At 35.8% G+C, this 21,613-nt stretch overlaps 1 protein-coding gene across 1 annotated transcript in view; it reads left to right on the top strand.

Annotated features, from left to right (window-relative positions):
• DNAH11 (dynein axonemal heavy chain 11) overlaps positions 1-21,613 on the top strand; it is a 307,848-nt gene that overhangs the window by 233,566 nt on the left and 52,669 nt on the right. The window contains exons 64-68 of the mRNA XM_019651988.1: positions 4,254-4,458; positions 12,135-12,299; positions 14,107-14,247; positions 17,470-17,640; positions 20,481-20,603. Of these exons, the coding sequence (XP_019507533.1) occupies positions 4,254-4,458; positions 12,135-12,299; positions 14,107-14,247; positions 17,470-17,640; positions 20,481-20,603 (805 nt within the window). The remainder of the gene's footprint in view (positions 1-4,253; positions 4,459-12,134; positions 12,300-14,106; positions 14,248-17,469; positions 17,641-20,480; positions 20,604-21,613) is intronic.

Raw genomic sequence — 21,613 nt, 5'->3', positions numbered from 1 at the left:
AGATCAGGGAAAATTCAGCCTGAAATCATGGAGGGCTGTGACAGACCTGGTATTTCTCAGAGACATGGCTGAGGGAGTAATGAATTCATACTCAGATGGAGCAGTGATCAGAAAGTCAGAAGACACAGAGGTTGATTTAGAGTATGGGTTTAATTATTGTGGAGATGTAAATGAGTATAAACTTTGGTATCTCTTATGTGTGAGAACCCCAGGTAGTAATTACACAAAACCTTCACTCTTGAAATTTCCTTTAAAAGCCAATCATGCAAATTTCGACATCTAGGCCAACAGTAATACAGTGAATAGTGCTAGCAAGGGAAGATTTTTCTCAAAGCTTAGCTGTACAATCAATTTTGGAAACACTTAGAAAGGAAAACTCAACTAATGGGAGATATTTTGATGATACTACCAATATAGATATGATTGAATATGTCTTCAGTCAAAAAGAAGAAGGTTCACTAAAAAAAAGTGTTCTTATCAAATACCATCCTGTGAAAAACTTCATGATGCCCAAAAGTCAAGCATGAACCCCTGAGAAACTACAGTTAGCTTGGTTAATTACCATATCAATTGATAAAAGTCCAAATGTTATTGATTGACCTCTCAGTAGATTGTTCTCTTTTTGTCCTCTTTTTTTCTTTTTTGGTGGCATCATTACTGAGCTATAATTCACATGCATTCAATTTAATCATTTACAGTGAACAATTCAATGGTTTTTAGTATATTCACAGCATTGGGCAGCCATTACCACAATCAATTTTAGAATTAAAGCTCCTAAGCAACCACTAATATACTTTCTGTCTCTATTGATTTGCCTATTCTGGACATTTCCTATAAATAGAACCATACATATATGTGGTCTTCTGTGATGGGTTTCTTTCACTTGGCATAATGTTTTTAAGGCTCATCCATGTAGCAGGCATACCAGTTTCTTTTTATGCCTGAATGATATTCCATTGTTTGGATATACCACAGTTTGTTTATCCATTCATGAGTTTACAGACATGTGGGTGGTTTCCACCTTTTCGCTATTATATAATTCTGCTACGAACATTCGTGTACAAATTCCATGTGGATGTATGTTTTCCATTCTTTTGGGTACGTGCCTAGAAGTAGAATTGCTGGGTTAAGTGGTAACTTTATGTTTAAGATTATGAGAAACTACGAAACTATTTTCCGAAATGGTTGCGCCATTTTACATTCTCTCTAGCAGTGTATGAGAGGTCTAATTTCTTTCCATCCTTACCAACACTTATTATTGTCTGTGGGGTTTTTTATTATAGGCATCTAGTAGGTATGAAGTGGTACCTCACTGTGGCTTTGATTTGCATTTCTTTGATGACTAATGATGTTGAGCATATTTTCAGGTGCTTATTGGCCATTTGTATATCTTCTTTGGAGAAATGTCTATTCAGATCCTCTGCTTATCTTTTAATTGGGCAGACTTTTGATCTTTATATGCCTGTCACATTGTAGGCACTTAATATATATTTATTTATTGACCAAATAAAAGAATGGATGAATCAGTATGTAAAATTTGATACCCACAATGCCTATTATGAGACAGTAAGTAATAATGTTTGTGACAGCGGAGACTACGCTTGCCTTGGTAATGGTTCTATGCCGAGTGCCTACAAGACTTCTCTGACAGCCTGGCACACTGTAAGTGTTCAGGAAGTGCTTGTTGAGTGAATGAGTTGTTGGTTGCAATGTGTTTCATGATAAAAACAAATAATTGAAGAAATTATCGGTAGGATACATGATCATTTAATGAACATGGTATCAACTGGAGAATACATGCAAATGTGTGAACAGATAGTGGCAGATCCTTGACCTGTGAAGCAAGGCCTCAGGGCCACTGTGTTCAGCGGATACACTAGCAACCACTGCCTGGTTCACTTACAACAATTGGCCTGTGGTTCATTCATTTCTTGATATTCTGTGTTTTTTTTTAACAGCGATGTGAATACTCATACTTTTAATTTTTTTTTAAGCGAAGTATGTATTATACAGATATCTACTGCTTAGAAGAGGTTTACTATCTGAATTGCTTATTTTCATTCTGGAAAAAAAATTAAACACGAAGTCCTGACAAAGTAAACACCAACCAAAACTAAATAACAAGAATGGATTCACCATTTAATTTATTATAGTAAAGAGTATCTCCCATGGTAGTTTTTTTGGCAGATCTTTTTCAAGCATGTGAAAGCTTTTGTTGCTAATATAAGATCACCACAATAGGAACAAAATTCGAGAGTTGGGTTTGAAGACAAAAGGTCATGAATCTCATCAATCTTTAGAGATTGGTAGCTATAGTGATAAAATCTTTGTTGATTTGATTTAGTGATTAAACCTTTAGTGATTTAAGAAAATTATGATTTTTTAACAATATTTACTCAATATAACCAATTGTTTCATAAAAATTTCTCCAGTCAAATAGAGTGGCCAGTGGATCAGAAGCCCTTTTCTCACCACATCACACAAGAGACTTAATCTCAGGGCAAGACACAGTTATAAAACATCCACCAACAGCAACCTAAAATATTGCCACATATGGCATTCAGGGTATCTCTCCTCAAGTTAAAAAAAAAATTGTTGCAAATATTGTGATATTTTAATAAAAAGGAACATTGCCTGAATGCTGAACTTATTATATAATGTCTTTCTTTTGAATGTATCCAATTTTCCAAAATTGATAAACTTAGTAAAATAACATCTCACCTGTAAGTCAGTGAGATAAGCAGTATTTTTTTCCTTATGGTTATATAAAATATATTTAAAATAAAAATATTATGGACTTTGGATAACATTTTATCATCATTATGCTGATACTTCTATAATTAAAAGAATTTCTACACTGAATAGGGAAGAATCCAGAATTTTTGTGAGTATTTAAGATAAAATGGCAAACTGAGAAGACACTCCTTGCTTCAGCCACGCCTCTAGGTTTCTTATATGAATTCTCACTCCTACGCAGTTCAGGCCACTTTGACGGAAGAGTTTGAGAAGTTTCGGTATTTGTGGTTTCTGTCTGTCTGATGCATGAATTTAAAAATTCCCCTTTACTGGATCCTCATAGCAGGTTCCTGGCAGACAGCTGGACACAAGCCCCACTTGACCACAATGCTGATGCAGGGAAGCTCGGCCTTGAACTCTCTCTCCTCCTGTGCACCTGATTTCTGGTCAGTACGTCCATTGGCTAAGGCCATCCAGAAAAACCGAGAGGTCATCGGAGCCCCGGTGATAAAGTCCTAGAAGTTAGATCCCAGCATCGGAGATAGAGAAAAAAAAATCAGGCCATCACCTCAGGGAGAGGCTACATTCATTCAGAGCTTTGCTTGTAATTACAGCAGCCACCTCCATCTAGCTCAAGCAACACAGAGACCGTGTTACAAGGCTGTAGGTTGTCATGGTAATGGAGGTGAAAATGCAGCCAGGCTTCAAGGAAGATAGGACCTGGAAGTCCTTAAAACCCAGAACATGTTTCCTTTGTGTTGTTCTTCCATCTGAATGTTGCTTTAAATATTCTTCCTCGGGAAAGCCGGAGTGTCTTTCTCTGCTGCTTGTTTCACCAGGAGGACAGAGTGACTTCAACACAAGCTTTTAGGTTCTGGTTGCAACTTTCCCTTCTCTCTGCCCCAATCCCAAATCCCAGAAAAGGCTACTCTGATTGGTACAGCTTGGGTGAAGTGCTCACTTCTGTTTCCCGGTGGCCATGGGCATATGATCCACAAGGAGGATTCTTAAACTTTGCTTTTGAGCCAGTGCCAGAAACATTGGAAAGTAATTTTAAGTATGCATGTATGTTTTATATATATACATTTTATATATATATATATATATATATATATATATGTACACTTGTACACAAATACATAACACATACATAGTCATTTTATGCTTCAACAATAACAATATTTAATAGGCTGATCACAGAAAGTATAATAGATGCTAACATTTGTTGTTTTAGGTGCTTTATATGATTCAATGTATTTAATTTTTTACAGTAACACTGTGAGGTGAGTACTAACTACTATTATCACCATTTTATATATGAGGAAACTTAATCATTTAGAGGTTTAGTGGATATCCTATTCTTCCTGTACTTTAGGGAACCCGAGAGTAGCTGAAAAACCCTGAATCACCTGATCTTACAGCCAAGATATATTATCAGCATACAGGAATGGAATGACACCTTATATCAGTTATGGTTCAGAGGAAATGACTGAATGTCTGTGTTATGTCCCCTTCAGGTATATCAGGATTGGAGATAAAGAATGTGAATTTAATAAGAACTTTCGTCTTATCCTTCACACAAAACTGGCAAATCCTCACTATAAGCCAGAATTACAAGCTCAGACAACCCTCCTGAATTTCACGGTCACAGAAGATGGTCTAGAAGCCCAGCTGCTGGCAGAGGTGGTCAGTATTGAAAGGCCAGATTTGGAGAAGCTTAAGGTAAAAATTATGAAGCCACCCACCAACACTTATTCAGCACCTGCTTTGAACAAATTATAGTGCCAGGCACACATGTATAAGACAGGAGGACTTCCTGCCCTCCAGGATCTTGCAAGCTAATGAGAAAAATGAGGATATATTTGAATAGTTAAACAATTCAAGGGTACTCCTGAGAAGGGAGGTAGAGTTGTGCCACAGGTAGGAGATGGCCTGGCCCTACATTTAGTTTGATGCAGGTGACTAAGACAAGCAAAGGGGCATAATATCTTGGGAAACAGAGGCATGTGTTTCTGCAGGTGTATTCCTTTGTGGGTTGGATGAATATAACCAATTCAGCCAGGGCAAAAGAATGAGAAAGAGTAATGGAGTATGACTAGAAAAATTTAGGGGCAGTCGCTGGTTATGACTATCACTTAAAGGAAAATTTATGGCTTTCAGTCCATTGAATAAGAAAAAAATACTGAAAATAATTAAATTCAATGTTGAATACAGAAAACAACAGAGTACGACTGAAAACATAGGAAGAATGTAGTGGCACAGTTATTTGCAACTTTGTGGCCTACAAAGCAAGAAATATTTACTATCTGGCCCTTTATGGAAAGTGTGCCATTCCTGGTGTAAATCAATGGTTTTCAAATGGTGGTTCCTGGAACAGTAGCATCAGATGGGAACTTCTTTAAATGCAAATTCCCAGGTCACAAGGACCATGTCCCAATTTGAGACACCATATGACCATGTAAGAAAATAGTCTTGTCAGGGTAACATACTTACACATTTTTTTTTCTTTTTTCCAAAAGGCTCAATAGTTTGGTTAATTTTTGTGATTTTACTTTCGATAATGAAAATTTCAAACATATGAAAGTAATAAATATAGTTATAAAGGCCTGTGTGATCATTATCCAGCTTCAATAATTCTCAACATTTTGCCTCCTATCAACATTTCTTTCTCCATAGAAGATTTGCTCCTATGTTTTCTTCTAGAAATTTTATAGTTTTACCTCTTAAATGAGGTCTGTGATCCATTTTGAGTTAACTTTTATTTTTTTAAGATTTTTTTATTGGGGAAGAAGAACAATGTGTTTTTCCAAGACCCATTAGCTCCAAGTCAAGTAGTTGTTTTCAGTCTAGTTGTGGAGGGCACACCTCAGTGGCCCATGTGGGAATTGAACCGGCAACTTTGGTGTTATGAGCACTGCGCCCTGCGCTCTAACCACCTGAGCTAACCAGCCATCCCCATTTTGAGTTAACTTTTGTATATAGTGTGAGGTAGAGATCTAACTTCATTCTTTTGTATGTGGATATCCAGTTGTCTAACACCATTTGTTGAAAAGACTATCCCTTTCTCCTTTGAATTGCCTTTGTTCCTTGTGAAAGATCAATTGACTATATTTCTGTAAATTTATTTGTCTCTTCTTTCATCAATACCATGCCTTCTAGATTAGTGTAGCTTTATAGCAACGGTAATGTCAGTCCTCTGACTGTTCTTCTGTATACTGTTAGCTCTTCTGGATCTTAATATCTTTCCATGTAAATGCTAGAATCAGTTCGTCAATATCCACAAAATAATGTGCTGGAATTTTGATTGATATTGTGTTGAATACCAGACAAGAAGACATAATACCTTAACAGTATTGAGTTTTCCTATCATGCATATGAAACATCTCTGTTTTTTTCAGATCTTTGATTTGTTTCATCAGAATATCAGAGTTCTTCACATAGATGATCAACATAATTTCTTAGATTTATACCAAAGTATAATTCAATTTTTGGTGCTCATGTAAGTGGTACTGTGTTTTAAATTTCAGATTTCGATTGTTAATTGCTGGTACATAGAAAAGCAATTGACTTTTGAATATTAACCTTGTATCTTGTAGCCTTGTTATAATTTCTGATTAGTTAGGAGTTCTTATGTTGATTCTTTGGGAATTTCTACAAAGACAATTGTGTCATGTGTGAACAAAGACTGTTCATTTCTTCTTCCCCATTCTGTATACCTTTTATTTCTTTTCTGCGTCTTATTGCATTAGTTAGGACTTCCAGTAAAATGTTGAGTAGAAGTGGTGAAACGCGATATTTCTGCTATTTCCGATATTGAAGGGAAAGCATCTAGTTTCTCACCATTAAATATGATGTTAGCTATAGGCTTCATTTTTATTTTATTTTATTTTATTTTTTAGATGAGCCATCCTGCCACCTGTTGGCAGCTCAGCGACTGCTCAGCTCGGGCTGACTCGAACCGCTGTTGCTCAGAGCTCAAACTCTTGAGCGAGCTCTTAACCAACTGAGCCACTCAGCCGGCCCTTATAGGCTTCATTTTTAGATGTTCTTTATCAAGTGGAAGAAGCTCCCTTTTACCTCACTGAGAGTTTCTATCATGAATGAGTGTTGGATTTTGTCAAATTTCTGTATCTATTGGTATATCATGATTTTTCTTCTTGAGCCTATTGATGCAATGGATGGCATTACTTGACTTTTGAATGTTGAACCAGCCTTGCATACCTGGGATAAATCCTACTTGGTATGGTATATAATTTTTTTACACATTATTGATTTGATTTGCTAATATTTTGTGGAAAATTTTTATGTCTATACTCATGAGAAATATTAGCATTTAGTTTTTCTTTCTTGTAATGGCTTTATCTGGTTTTGGTATTAGGATAATGCTGACCTCCTAGAATGAGTTAGGAAATATTCCCTTTGCTCCTTTTTTCTGGAAGAATTGTGAGGAATTGTTATCCTTTTTTCCTTAAATATTTGGTAGGGCTCATCAGTGAAATTATCTCAGCCAGTTGTGTTCTTTTTCAGAAGATTATTGTCACTTCAAGTTTTAAAATAAATACTGGACTATTTAGATTATCTGTTTTTCTTTGTTTGACTTTTTGATAGATGTGTATGCCAAGCAAATGGCCTACTTTAAGTAGTCAAATTTGTGGGCATAAAATTGTTCATAATATTCTTTTATTCTTTAATGCCCATGGAATCAGTAGTAATGACCCCTCTTTTATTTCTGACAGTAATTTGTGCCTTCTCTCCTTTTTTCGTGGTTAACCTGGCTAAAGGGTTATAAAATTTATTGATCCTGTAAAGAACCAACTTTTGGTTTGTTGAATTTTTTCCATTGGTTTCCTGTTTTAAATTTTATTGATTTCAGCTCTAATTTTTATTGTTTGTTTTCCTGTGCTTGCTTTAAGTTTATATTGCTCTTCTTTCAGTAGTTTCTTAAGGTGAAAACTTAGAAATTTTAGATTTTTCTCCTTTTCTAAATACATGTGTTTAATGCTATAAATTTTCCTCTAAACACGACTTTTGCTGCATCTCACATTTTTGATAAGTTGTATTTTCATTTATATTTATTTCAAAATATTTTTGAATTCTCTTGAGACTTCTTCTTTGACCTGTGTGTTATTTAGAAGTCTCTTGTTTAATCTCCAAATATTTGGGGATTTTTTTTCCCCCAGCTATCTTTCTGGTATTCCTTATTTAATTTCGCTTGTGGTCTGAGAATATACTTTGTATTTCTATACTTTTAAACTTTTTAAGGTGTGTTTTATGACCCAGAAGTCAGTCTATCTTGTGAATATTCCATGTGAGCTTGAAAAAATATGTATTCTGCTGTTATTGGATAAAGTATTCTATAAATGTCAATAACATTCAGTTATGGATGGTGCTGTTTGTTTTAGCTGTGTCATTACTGATTTTCTGCCTGGTAGACCTATTAATTATGGATACAGGAGTTTTGCATTCTCCAGCAATAATAGCAGATTTGTCTACTTCTTGCAATTCTATCAGTTTCTGCCTCATGTATTTTGACACTCTTCTGTTAGACACATACACATTAAGGATTGTTACATTTTCTTGGAGAATTGATACCTTTATCATTATATAATGCTTCTCTTTGCTCCCAGTAATTTTTCCTGTTCTCATGCCTACTTTGTCTGAAAGCAATATAGCTACTGCAGAGCTTTCTTTTGATTTGCATTAGCGTGGTGTATCTTTCTCCATCTCTCCACCTTTAACCTGTCTATAGATTTAATATGGATTTTATTATAGCTAACAGATAGTTGGTTCTTGTTTTTTTATCCACTGTTCAGTCTCTGTCTTTTAATTAATAAATTTAGACAATCGACATTTAAAGAGATTATTGATATAGTTGGATTAATGTCTACGGTATTCATCATTGTTTTTTATTGACTGCACTTACTCCTTGCCCTCCTCCCCGCCTTTTTTGGCTTTTCCTTTTAATTGATCATTTTATATGATTCTGGTACCTATCCTCTCTTAGCATATAAATTATACTTCTTTTAAAAAAAAATTTAGCAGTGTCCTTAACATTTGCTGTAACATTTCAACTAATCTAAGCCCACTTTCAAGGAATACTGTACTGCCTCATAGGTAGTTCAGGTACCTTTTTTTTTTTTTTTTAGCTGAGCCATCCCGCCACCTGTTGGCAGCTCACGGCTACTCAGCTCGGGCTGACTCGAACCGCTNGAAGCCTTTGAAATGCTCCTTTTATTTTATTTTATTTTATTTTTTTTTATTTTTTATTTTTTTTTTTTTTAGCTGAGCCATCCCGCCACCTGTTGGCAGCTCACGGCTACTCAGCTCGGGCTGACTCGAACCGCTGTTGCTCAGAGCTCAAACTCTTGAGCGAGCTCTTAACCAACTGAGCCACTCAGCCGGCCCGTTCAGGTACCTTTTAACAGAATATTCTCATTTATTCCCTCCCATCCCTTATAACATTGTTGTCATTCATTTCATTTATCATAAGTTATAATCACTGAATACATTGTTGCCTTTATTATTTTGTACAATTATCTCAATTAAGAGTAAAAAAAATAAAATATTTTACTTTCATTTATTCCTTTCTGACCTTCTTTCTTTCTTTATATATGTATATCCAAGTTTCTAACCTATATCATTTTCCTTCTACACATCTCTTTCTTTCTTTTTTTTTTTAAAGATTTTATTGGGGAATAGGGGAAGGGGAACAGACAAGTTGCTGTCCTTTTGTTCTTCAGTCTAGTTGTGGAGAACGTTGCTTCATTGGCCCATGTTGGTACCGTGATCATTGCACTCTTCCCGGGTGAGGCAGTTGCTCATTGGCCATTGGACTGCCGCTCACAGCAGCTCACGCTCCTGCTGGCCACTCATGGTAGCTTACGGCAGCCCACTGCAGCCCCACTGCAGCCCATGCCATCGCCGGCGACTCATAGCAGCTCAGCTCCAGGTCGAGCTGTTGTTCACCATCTTAGCTGTAGAGGGCGCAGCTCACTGGCTCATGTGGGATCCGAATCAGTGGCCCTGCTGCTAAGAGCTCACGCTCCCAAGCCAACTCTTAACCAACAAGCCACTTGGTTGGTCCTCTCCTACACATTTCTTGTAAGATAGGTTTACTAGTGACAAATCCCTTAGTTTTTGTCTGAAAAAGTCTATATTTCTCCTTCAGGTTTGAAGGATAATTTGGCAGGATGCAGAATTCTAGGTTGGTGGGGTTTTTCCCATCAGTATTTTAAATATTTTACTCTTTCCTTGCTTACATGATTTCTCAGGAGAAGTTCCATGTAATTCTTATCCTTTTCTTCAATAAATGAGGTGTTTTTTTTCCTGTGGCTTCTTTCAAGATTTTTGCTTTGATTTGATTTTCTGCCTGGGTGTAGATTTTTTGTTATTTATCCTGCTCAGTATGCTGTGAGCTTCTTGAATCTGTGGTTTGGTGAATGTCATTAATTTTGGAAAATTCTTAGCCATTATTACCTTCAGTATTTTTTCTGCTCCTTTTTCTCTTTCTTCTCTTTCAGGTATTCCCATTTGAGTATGTTATAGTTTTTTCTAATTGCTCAACAGTCCTTGGATATTCTTTTCCTTTTTTACCCCCATTCTTTTTCTCTTTGCTTTTCAGTTTGAGAAGTTTCTGTCGACATATGTATCTTCATGCACTGATTCTTTCGTTGTCCGTGTTCAGCCTTCTCATGAGCCCATCAAAGGCAGTCTTCATTTCTGTTACAGTGTTTTTTTTATTTCTAGCATTTCCTTTTGATTCTTTCTTACATTGCCCACATGGTCTTACATGTTGTTCACTTTTTCCATTGCAGCCCTTAGCATATTGAGCATAATTATTTTTAATTCCCAGTCTGATAATTCCAAAATCTCTGCCATACTTGAATTTGGTTCTGAGGTTTGCTTTATCTCTTCATACTGTGTTTTTTGCTTTTCAGCAAAAGCCAGACATGATGTATTGAATAATTTCAACTGAGCTAAATAGAGCTTTCGTGTGAGGTTTTATGTTTATTTGGCTAGGAGCTGAGCTGTGTGTGATGCTTGTTATTGCTGTTGATGTCCTAGGCTTCAGCCTCTGATATTCTTGTTTTTGTCTCCCCTGTGTCTTTGGATAGAAACTCCTGTTTAGATAGAGTCTGTCTTGCAGCTCTTTCAGTTGTAATGCACTGTCATTATACTGGAGTCTGGTGACGTGGTGGTACGTAAGGTATTATGATGGGAAGCATTCTATAATCTTATGATTAAATCTCAGTGTTTTCTAGTGGGCCTAGTCATTGGCCTTTGACCTTCAGAATAGTTTCTTATCATTTATGTCTACCTCTCCTGTGTGAGAAAGGAATTCTAGAGGAGGCTGAGTTATCGCATCACCCTTCCCCGGAGATCAGGAAAGGCTCTGGTAAAGTAACTCCCCTGGAAGGCAGAGTTTCGTTAAGAGAACAGAAAGCTCTTGACATATTTTAAATGGTTGCTCTCCTCTGGACATATTTCAAAATTGTTTTCCCCCTTCCCCTCCCCAAAGCAGGAAGAGATTTTTTTCTGTCTTCACTGTGAGAAACTGGTGAGTTTCCTGGAGGTCAACTGACAAAAATATGGCAGGCTCCCTAAGACTGGCCTCCCAGGAGTTCTTAACTCTCAAGCTCTGCCTCCAGCGATTCGCCAATTACTACTTAGATGCTCCCAATTAGCTGTGCTTGTCTGTATTCACTCATCTCTCCAGTTTTCAGGGTGGCAGTTTGCCTTGTGACTTCAGTTCTCTGATAGACCTAAGAAGAGTTGTTGATTAGCTTTTTTTCTGCTGTGAGGATAGAAATGATGACGTCAAACTCTTTAGATTCAAAGAAGAAACCAGAAATTTATTCCTATAGAATAGATTTTTTTCCTATTAATTCATTATGTTGAATAATTATGATAGATGTTCTTACTCTGGACTCTGGAGTGCAACCAGATCTTAACATGCCTTCTGAATTTTTTAAAGAATTTTTAAAAGTTATGATTAGTACAGTTTTAATATTAAGTGTGTTTTACTATATATACAGATGGTGCCCAAAAAAGTATACACATTTTAAGAAAGGAAAAAAAATGTATTAAAATTGTAATGAATGAATGACGCTACTATTCATTTGATTAATGCCACCTTTTGAGCGAGTCATACTATACATTGCTACCATAATTCAATTCAACTTTGAAAAGTAATACGTAGATAACGTCTCTTAAAATGTGTACATTTTTTTGTCGCCTCTCCCCCCGGTATATTGTATGTATATATATTTTATACATATATAATATATATACATATACATATATGATTCCATGATTCCATGAAATTGACAATGAAGGAAGCTCTGCTTAAAAGCATGAATTTAAACACCATTTCTCAAACTGTTTTTGGTTTGTGTTAGCTGGTTTTGACAAAGCACCAAAATGACTTCAAGATAGAGCTGAAGTACCTTGAGGATGACCTCCTCCTGCGCCTTGCTGCAGCAGAAGGGAGCTTTTTAGATGACACCAAACTGGTGGAGAGATTGGAGATGACAAAGACGACCGCCGCAGAGATAGAGCACAAGGTAGGAAAAAGCAAGGACACCAGCAGTGTTTGTTTCAATGCTCTGTTTGAATGACATGCTTGGATGAATGTACACTCAAATTTGGTAATTTCTAAGAGGACTCACTTACTGTGGAACTCAGGTCTTCTAATAAACTGCCCTTAAAAATTGGACTGTGTGTTGCACGCCCAAAACTAATAAAAATAAAATTAAAAAATTAAAAAAATTGGACTGTGTGGGGTTCTGAATGGAGATAGAAGTGGCTGAACTTGTGCTTCTCCTAATTCAGCAGAGATCCAGTCATTCAAATTAGACCCTGTCAGGCGATTATTTTTTCTCTGTGACCAAATTTGAAGGAAACTGGGGCCTGCTGGCTTGTGTGGTCTAAAATCTAAAAAGGCCTAGCATCCAGCTCTGGCAAACTGACATCGTACAGCCTCACTCCAGGTTTCCTAGTCTGTTGTACATTTTAGAGAAACACTTAGAGCTGAAGTTTTGTTTACAGGCCTTCAATGTTGGGAGACTGAGCCAGGGATGGGCTCCTGCTGTACGCAAATGCTTTATTCACCCTGGTAAAATGACATTTCCTGAAAGCCAGTGAGATTTTTCATTGCATAGACTTCCTGCTGAACATCTGACATGTGTTACAATATGCTGTATGCATGGTTTGCTCTTTGGATTCTCACAAGTGGCCATTAACCCTTAAAATCCATTGTTTGAAAAGGAAAGGGACCCTTACTTGCTTTCTGGAATATCCTCATTACTAAATAATCTATTAATTACCCAGCAGAGGCTGTGTCACCACACATCCAATATATTTGTCTTAAGCAAGGAAATGGAATCCCAAATTACTTTCTCCTTTTTACTTAAAGGGAATTCTAGGTGGCTCCTGAGATGGTAAATTTTAGAGCAATTAAGTAAATTAGGTCTTAGCTTTCAAATTAACTTCTAATTGTCTCTTAAAATATCTCTTCCTATCTTAATATATTGCCACGTAGGGACTTCCCTCTCTGGTCTACATTTTCTTTATTTCCTTTTATACACAAATATGATAGATCAAGTCTATAAAAAAAAAGGTTGGAAAAATACTGTCTTATAAAGCTATAGGACCAGCAGTAGTCCCAGATAAAAGAATAGATATTGGAGCCTTGAATAAAATGGAATATGTTGGTTGATAGTGGGTTTTTTATTACAAAAAAAAGTATCTCTCTGAATGTACCCAGAGGCTAATACATAATGGTATATTAAATGGAAATATGTGAACATATGGATGATCTGGTGCAAAGTCAGAATAAGACTGTCATGAGAGTCTTCATATAAAGGCTTTCTAATAAGCATGGCTTTGGGATATATTATTGACCTTGGCTGCTTTTGTATACCTTGTTGACTAATAAGCTATTGGCATTGAACTGACCCAGCAGACTTTTAAGAGCTATCCCTGGGAAGTGATCGAGCCGGGTTATTAACCCCTGAAAGAGAGAGGGGAGGCAGGAAGGTGACATTACTCAGAATAAATTCTCAGTCAGGTTTGTTTCATCTGTAACTGTAAAATGGTTCAAGTTACAGCCATTCTCACTGAAAACTCAGTTTATGAAAAATATTATTTTAAATGTTTATTATTTAAATATATTTTAATCATAAAAAATATAAAATTACAATTGTTTTAAATATGAATTTAATAATTTTAGAACAGCTCAAGCACATAGATGCCATATGGTACCTGTTTTAATACTAATAATTTCTCATTTTAGATATGTCCCTTCTGTCACTTGGATAAGTATAGAGGACATGAATAGTAAGTTACTCATGTTGTTTGATCCCACCATAGGTAATTGAAGCTAAAGAAAATGAAAAGAAAATCAACGAAGCCCGAGAATGTTACCGACCAGTGGCAGCAAGAGCATCTCTTCTTTATTTTGTTATTAACGACCTCAGAAAAATCAACCCCATCTATCAATTCTCTTTGAAGGTAATGCTAAGTAGGCTAAGAAAATTGTAAACTTTAGGAGTTCAACTTGTTTCTGGAAATTTGGAATTTATTTTTAAGCAATTAATGTACATAGTAAAGAGTCATGAGAATCTAGCTCACAAAAGAAAAGCCAAAACATCCTCAGTTCTCTCAGTTACTTTCAGTTATAATTTTCAGTAAGGCTTCGAGATAATTAAATTGTGACATTATTATACATTTGTTTTTGTTCTTAAACAGAGTCTTCAGGAGTTTATTACATATAAAGGAATTCTGGAGGCTTCTGTGCTTTCTTTGTGAAAATATAGGAGTCTTATGAAAAGATTTCCTATATTATTTTGGTATTGAGAGAACAAGAGTAAGAATAACTATTTATTAAGCCACTATTTAATGCAAGACACTTTCATGCTTTGGTTGGTTCATTCTTATGCCTGAAACATCTCAATAAAGTATATTACATTATTTCTATTTTTAAACAAATTCACATTTTCAGATTTTAAATAAATTTCACAGTTGTAAGAGCCAGGATTTGAACCTGTGACTGTTTGATTCCAAAGCCCACACTCTTTGCTTTGCACCATTCTGCCTCTTACTAGTATTCATTCCTCTGTCAGTCAGTTTTTAAACGAGTAGTTGTTGAGATCAATCATCCTGCCAGATTGCTGGTCACTGAGTGTACAATTTTGATAAAAGACAGATGTGAGTGGTGATATATAGGTAGGGGTGTGTGTGTGTGTGTGTGTGTGTGTGTGTGTGTGTGTGTGTGTGTGTGTGTAAAAGTGATAAGTACAATGAAAGAGAGAATAGAGAACGAGCGTGCAAAACTTCTGAGAAGCAGTGTGGTTGGATTTTGGAACAGCCACAGTGTGTAAGCAGCATAATAAAAAACTTAATCAGTACTGTCAGCCCAGTATTACCCAAATACCCTAACTAGACTAAGACCTAACAAGAAAAGAAAACTACAGAGCAGCCCCCTCATATACATTGTTGCAAAACTACTCAAGAAGAGATTGGCAAATAAAACCCAGCCACATAGAAAAAGCACAATATATTATGCCCAAGTGTAATTTATGCCAGGAATGCAAGTTAGTTAAACATTCAAAAATCACACAATGGAATTCTTTATATTAATAGAATAGAAGAGGAAAACCATATGATCATTTTAATGGATACAGACAAAGACCTTGACAAATTTCAACACCTGGTTAAAAAAAGAGAAAAAACGTGAACTGAGAAAACTAGAAATAGATGGTGACTTCTCATTGTGATAAAGGGCACTTACAAAAATCTACAGCTAACATTATACTCAATGTTGAAAAATTGAATGCTTTCCACTAAGAACAGGAACAAGACAAGGATATCATCTCTCAACACGTGTATTTAACAATGCACTGGAGGTTATAGCCAGTGCAATAATACAATAAAAGGCACAGAGATTTAAAAAGAAGAAAAAAAATTTTTTTTCACAGATGACCTGATTATGTATGTAGAAAATCATAAGAAATCTATTAAAAAGCTAGTAGGACTAAAACGTGAGTTTTAGTAAGACTGCAGGGTATACAAGTATAGCCAATATAGAAAATCCACTGTTTTCTATATATGAGGAAGAAGGAAAATAAAATTAATAACTCAATACTATTTGTGATAGCTTCCAAAACCATGAAACTTTTCAGGATAATTCTGATAAAAACTAAATATCTGCTTACTAAAAGCAACAAAACACCATTGAGAAAACTAAAGAATGCCTAAGTAAATGGAGAGATATACCATGTTTTTGTTTGCAGTGCTCAATATTATTAAGATGTCACGTCTCTCCAAATTGATGCATAGATTCAATTCAGTCTCAGTCAAAATCCCAGAAGGCTTTTTTTTTAGAAATTGGTAAGTCAATTATAAAATTTGTACAGAAATACAAAGGATTTAAAATAACTAAATAATTTTGAAAGAGAACAAATATGGAGACTTAAAGTTCATGACTTCAAGACTTATTATAAACCTATGCTAATTGGCCTAAAGAAATAGATCATAGATCAACGGAACAGAATAGAGATTCCAGAAGTAGACCCACAAATGTATGGTTAACTGATTTTTCAGTGATGCCAAGACAATTCAATGAGGGAAAGGATTGTTCTTACAAATGGTGCCGGGACAATTGAAAATCTACTTGGAATAAAATGAACCTCGACTATTACATCACACTATATACAAAATTAACTCAAAATGAATAAGCTAAGCTATAAGTTTTTTAGGAGAAAATCTTTAGGCTTTGGGTTAGGCAGATATTTCTTAGGATACAATAGAAAGGAAAAACTGAACCTTATCAAATTAAAAAATTTATGGTCTTCAAAAGACATTAAGAAAATGAAAAGGTAAGCCATACACAAGTAAAAAGTATTTCCAATACATATATCTAACAAATAATTTATATCACAATATATAAAGAACTTATACAACTCAACAATAAGACAACCCAATTAAAAAATAGATGAGGGCCGGCCGAGTGGCGCGTTGGTTAGGAGTTGGCTTGGAACTCCAGCTCTGAGCAGCAGGGCCCCGGTTCAGATCCCACATGAGGGCCAGTTACGCTGTGCCCTCTACAGCTAAGACGGTGAACAACTCTACCTGGAGTGAGTCGCCGGCGATGGCGTAGGCTGCAGTAGGACTGGCCAGCAGCAGGCATGAGCTTTCGTGAGCTGCCGTGAGCAGCCATCCAATGGCCGGCCAGCGACTGTCTCATCCGGAGAAGAGCACAATGATAACACAAACATGGGCCAGTGAAGTGGCGTCCTCCGCAACTAGACTGAAGAACAAAAGGACAGCAACTTGTCTGTTCCCCTACCCCAATTCCCCAATAAAAAATCTTTTAAAAAAAGTAGATAAAAGGTTTGAACAGACATGTCATATACCAAGACATGCATATTGCCCATACGCACATTTTTTAAATGCTCAACAGTTATCAGATAAATGTATGGTGTGATTCATGGTTGGCTAGGGAAGAGATGTGGGTAGATTTTATGGACTGGTGTTAATAGTAATGGCAGCAAACATTTAATGAGCATTTACTATGTGCCAGGAACTGTTCTAAGAGCTCATATAATTCTCCTAAAAGTCCTGTCCTTTTCTCTTTCCTCATAGATAAACCTTAAACTGTAGCCCTGTGTGTCAGGGGCTAGCTAGACATCCAGGCATCAGTTTGCCCTTTAACAGTCACTGTAAATTCCCCAGGCTTTCAACGTGCTGTTCCACAGAGCAATCAAGCAGGCTGACGAGGTGGAGGACACACAGGGGCGCATCTCAATCCTGATGGAGAGCATCACCCACGCCACCTTCCTCTACACCAGCCAGGCACTGTTCGAGAGGGACAAGCTCACCTTCCTGTCCCAGATGGCTTTTCAGGTGAGGAAATCAGTCCCTTGGAAGCACCCCCAGAACCAAAGTCACACATCTCTGTTTATTACGTACTTTATTTCTGCTGAAGGGAAGCATAGACTGCTTTTTTGGAAGCCCTTGGTGGCATGAGGAGAGTTCGAGTGTCCCACAGGGAACTGAGGCATATGACAACCTCCTAGTCAGTCGCAGTAACTTGGTTTGGGTGGGTAAGAACTGGAGCAACTACCTCAGCTGTCACCCTGAAAAACATACCTGAGAGATACTCTCCTCACCTTTTCAGGTCCTGTACAGAACCTCCTAGGTAGTACCAGGGAGATTCTTTGACATCAGAATTATGAATCCAGATATGAGTGGTCCTAGGACTCTCTTGGAGCCCCTTTAAAAAAACAATGAATTTGGGTAAAAAGACCTCCAAGTTTCACACTCTCTTCAATGAGGCCTACTACACTTTTATTCTTTTTGATATAGGCTTCTGCAAAAGATTTTGTTTAAATAAAGGTGCCCCTGCTAAGAAAAAAACATTGAGGACCACGTTTCTAAATGAAATAAGCACGTTGTCCTTTTTTTTATTAGATCTTTCGCTGTATAACTTTTGCTGTCAATCCAAATCTTGATGAAAGATGTCTTATCTTTTTGTGTCCTCCAAAATGCCTCACTCACTCAAAGAAGGCATTTATAAATGCCTGCTGTTAATAATGATAAACTATCCATATTTTTAGTATTCATATTTTCCTTTGGGTTATATAAAATATATGGGTGTAGACATTTTATAATGTATGTGATAAACAGGAACAGTGCACCATAAAAACAAATATTTTGTTTTAAATGTTTCCCCTTTTTATTGAGGTATAATCTACATATAACATTTTATTAGTCCAAGGTATACAATGTAATGATATGATATATGTATGTATAATGAAATGATTACCATAATAAATTTAGTTGACATCTATCACCTCACATAGTTACAATTTTTTTATATGGTGAGAACTTTTAATATTCACTCTTTCATCAACTTTTGAGCATATAATACAGTATTGTTAACTATAGTTACCATGCTGTAGATTGCATCCCCAGGATTTATCTTATAAATGGAAGTTTACACCTTTTGACCGCCGTTACCCTTTCACCCCTCCCCAACCTCTAGCAACTACCAATGTGTTCTCTGTTTCTATGAGTTCAACTTTTTTTAGATTCCACATATAAGAGAGATCAGACAGTATTTGTCTTTCTTTGTCTGACTTATTTCACTTAGCATAAGGCCCTCAAGATACATCCATGTTGTCACAATGGAGGGATTACCTTTTTGTGGTTGAATAATATTCCACTGTGTATATATGTATGTATGTGTAAATGTGTGTGTGTGTGTGTGTGTATACATGTACACCACATTTTCTTTATTCATTCATCCATCAATGGACACCTAAGGTTGTTTCCATATCTTGGCTATTGTAAATAATGCTGCAGTGAATGTGGGAGTTCAGATATCTTTTTGAGATAGTGCTTTCATTTTCTTTGGATATATACTCAGAAGTGGAATTACTGGACCCTGTGGTAGTTCTACTTTTAATTTTTTTGAGGAACTGCCATACTCTTTTTCATAGCAGCTGCACCAATTTATATTCACACCAACAGTGCACAAGGGTTCCCTTTTCTTCACATCCTCACCAGCATTTGTTATCTCTTGTATTTTTGCTAATAACCATCCTAAAAGGTATGAAATGGTATCTTATTGTAGTTTCGATTTGCATTTCTTTGATGACTAGTGATGTTGAGCACCAATTCATGTACTTGTTTGCCATCTTTATGTCTTCTTTGGAAATATGTCTATTCAGTTTTTCTGCCCATTTTTTAATTGGATTTTTTTACTGAAATTTTTGTGTTTGTATATGTTATTCATGAACAGTAATAGACCAGGGATGATAGCACATGACATGTACGCACATGCATGCAGATCTATTTAAAACTTCCACTAGGAAGCCGTAAATTATAACCTATCTCAAATCCTGACAATCTATATAATTCAGAGCTTCATGTATATGTGGACAATTTCTTGTTTGTTAAAACAAATTAAGTTGAATTAAGAAAGGTTAATTATCCAGTAAAATAATAATATTTTAATGCATGTTACCGCCCATAATGTATTTTGAAAAAAATCTAGAATTTAAAAATAACTTAAAACACAAGCATTTTACCATTTTAACTTTGTAAGGCATTATTGTTTTTATGTGGAAATTGGGAATATTTCATTTGTGCCCCCCAAAATGTTCTATGGGCGTCTTATCAGTTCAGTCATCAGAATGTGTCGTTTGTTCCAGTTCATGATGTGTTTGTTTAGTTGCACCTGTAAAACAATTTCAGGTTTTTCTTAATATATTGTCACATATAAGAAAAATCTTTCATACATCTCATGGCATATTGGATATAATTTCTATACCATGACTAACTTATAGTACTAGCTCTACCTTCTGTTTAGTGATTCCGTCCTTTGTCCTCTGCGACTTTCTCAATTTCTATAGCAGGTTTTAAGATGTTTGATCTAAGAACAGTAGATTTAGACTACATAGGAAAGTATATTGCAAATATGTTGCCAATAGGCAGAGGTGTCAAAACTGGAATAAACTAGACTTCCTCGTTATTTGCTGTTAGATTTCTGATCAGGGTTTTGAGATCACGGGCATAATCTAAGGTTCTTTATTTCATCTATAGAGCAGATATATATCTATAGGAATTTTCAGAAAACTTGATTCTGCCTATTCAGTAATATCTATTAAGTGGTGACTGCATCCTGTGTCGTGATTGTGATGTAAACCAAATGACCCTTTTCAATTTTGTATACTCTCAAGATTTTGTTAAGAAAGAAAGAGATAGACCCTGTTGAATTGGATTTCCTGCTTCGATTCACAGTTGAACACACTTACCTGAGCCCTGTTGACTTCCTAACTGCCCAGTCATGGAGTGCTATTAAGGTATGTGATGAACATGGTTGTTCAGGTTTTAAATCTTACTTCAAATCTCAGGTCTCTCAAATGTAGAAATATTGTTTAAAAAATACAGGTGATATACAGCATTTCAGTTGTACCAATATACTGTATAGTGTTATTTCAGTTGTACCAATATACTGTATAGTGTTATAATGTGATATTCTTTCATTAATCTTTGTATCACTAAATTGACTAATTCCTTTTTTTTGCTCTTCAATTTTTAAAAATTTATTTTTCAGTTATAGCTGACATACAATATTATATTAGTTTCAGGTGTACAACTAAATTGACTCATTATTTGGACATAAAGAAACTTTTGACTTATTTGTGGACAAAAAGTTGTTCATCATTATGTAGAGTCTTCAGGACCTTTGGTCAAAATCAAGGAATATAAATTAATATTTTTTTTATTTAACTAAACCTGGCTTCTTTATTTTCTTTTTTATAATATTTCTCTACTTTTTCAGAATAGTTTTGTGGATTGCACAATACAGTCGTTTTTTTTAAATCACTGTAAAATGTTTAAGCAAAACTGCTGTAGAGAAAGAAGTGATAGTATTGTCCAACCCCAATTATCAATCCTGTTTCCATTTTTCTATCAAAAGATCCTGTTTTTAAGAGTTTATTTTCGATATTAGCCCTTTCTTGGAGGTGAAGGGGAGTGGGGAAGAAGCTGACGAGGGTAAAAGGGGTCAAATAATATCGTCATGGAAAAAGACTAGACAGCAGGTGGTGAACATACAATGGACTATACAGATAATGTGTTATAGAATTGTACACCTGAAACTCATATAATGTTATTAACCAGTGTCACCCCAATAAATTTAGTTTAGTTTTTAAAAAGAGCTTATTCTTCCAGGCTCTGGAATTCCTCAAAGATGCCCATCATATGCTAAGCTTACCCCACTTTTTTTTCCTAAGATGGAACCATTTCCATGCATTGAAAGTAATTATATTACCCTTTATTTTTACAGTACGTTTAGATTTTTATTTTT

The sequence above is a fragment of the Hipposideros armiger genome, unplaced genomic scaffold (assembly GCF_001890085.2).
Source record: "Hipposideros armiger isolate ML-2016 unplaced genomic scaffold, ASM189008v1 scaffold_171, whole genome shotgun sequence".
NCBI classification, from domain to species: Eukaryota; Metazoa; Chordata; class Mammalia; order Chiroptera; family Hipposideridae; genus Hipposideros; species Hipposideros armiger.
The sequence above is the reverse complement of the archived record's forward strand: the minus strand, read 5'-3'. Positions and strand labels throughout refer to the sequence as shown.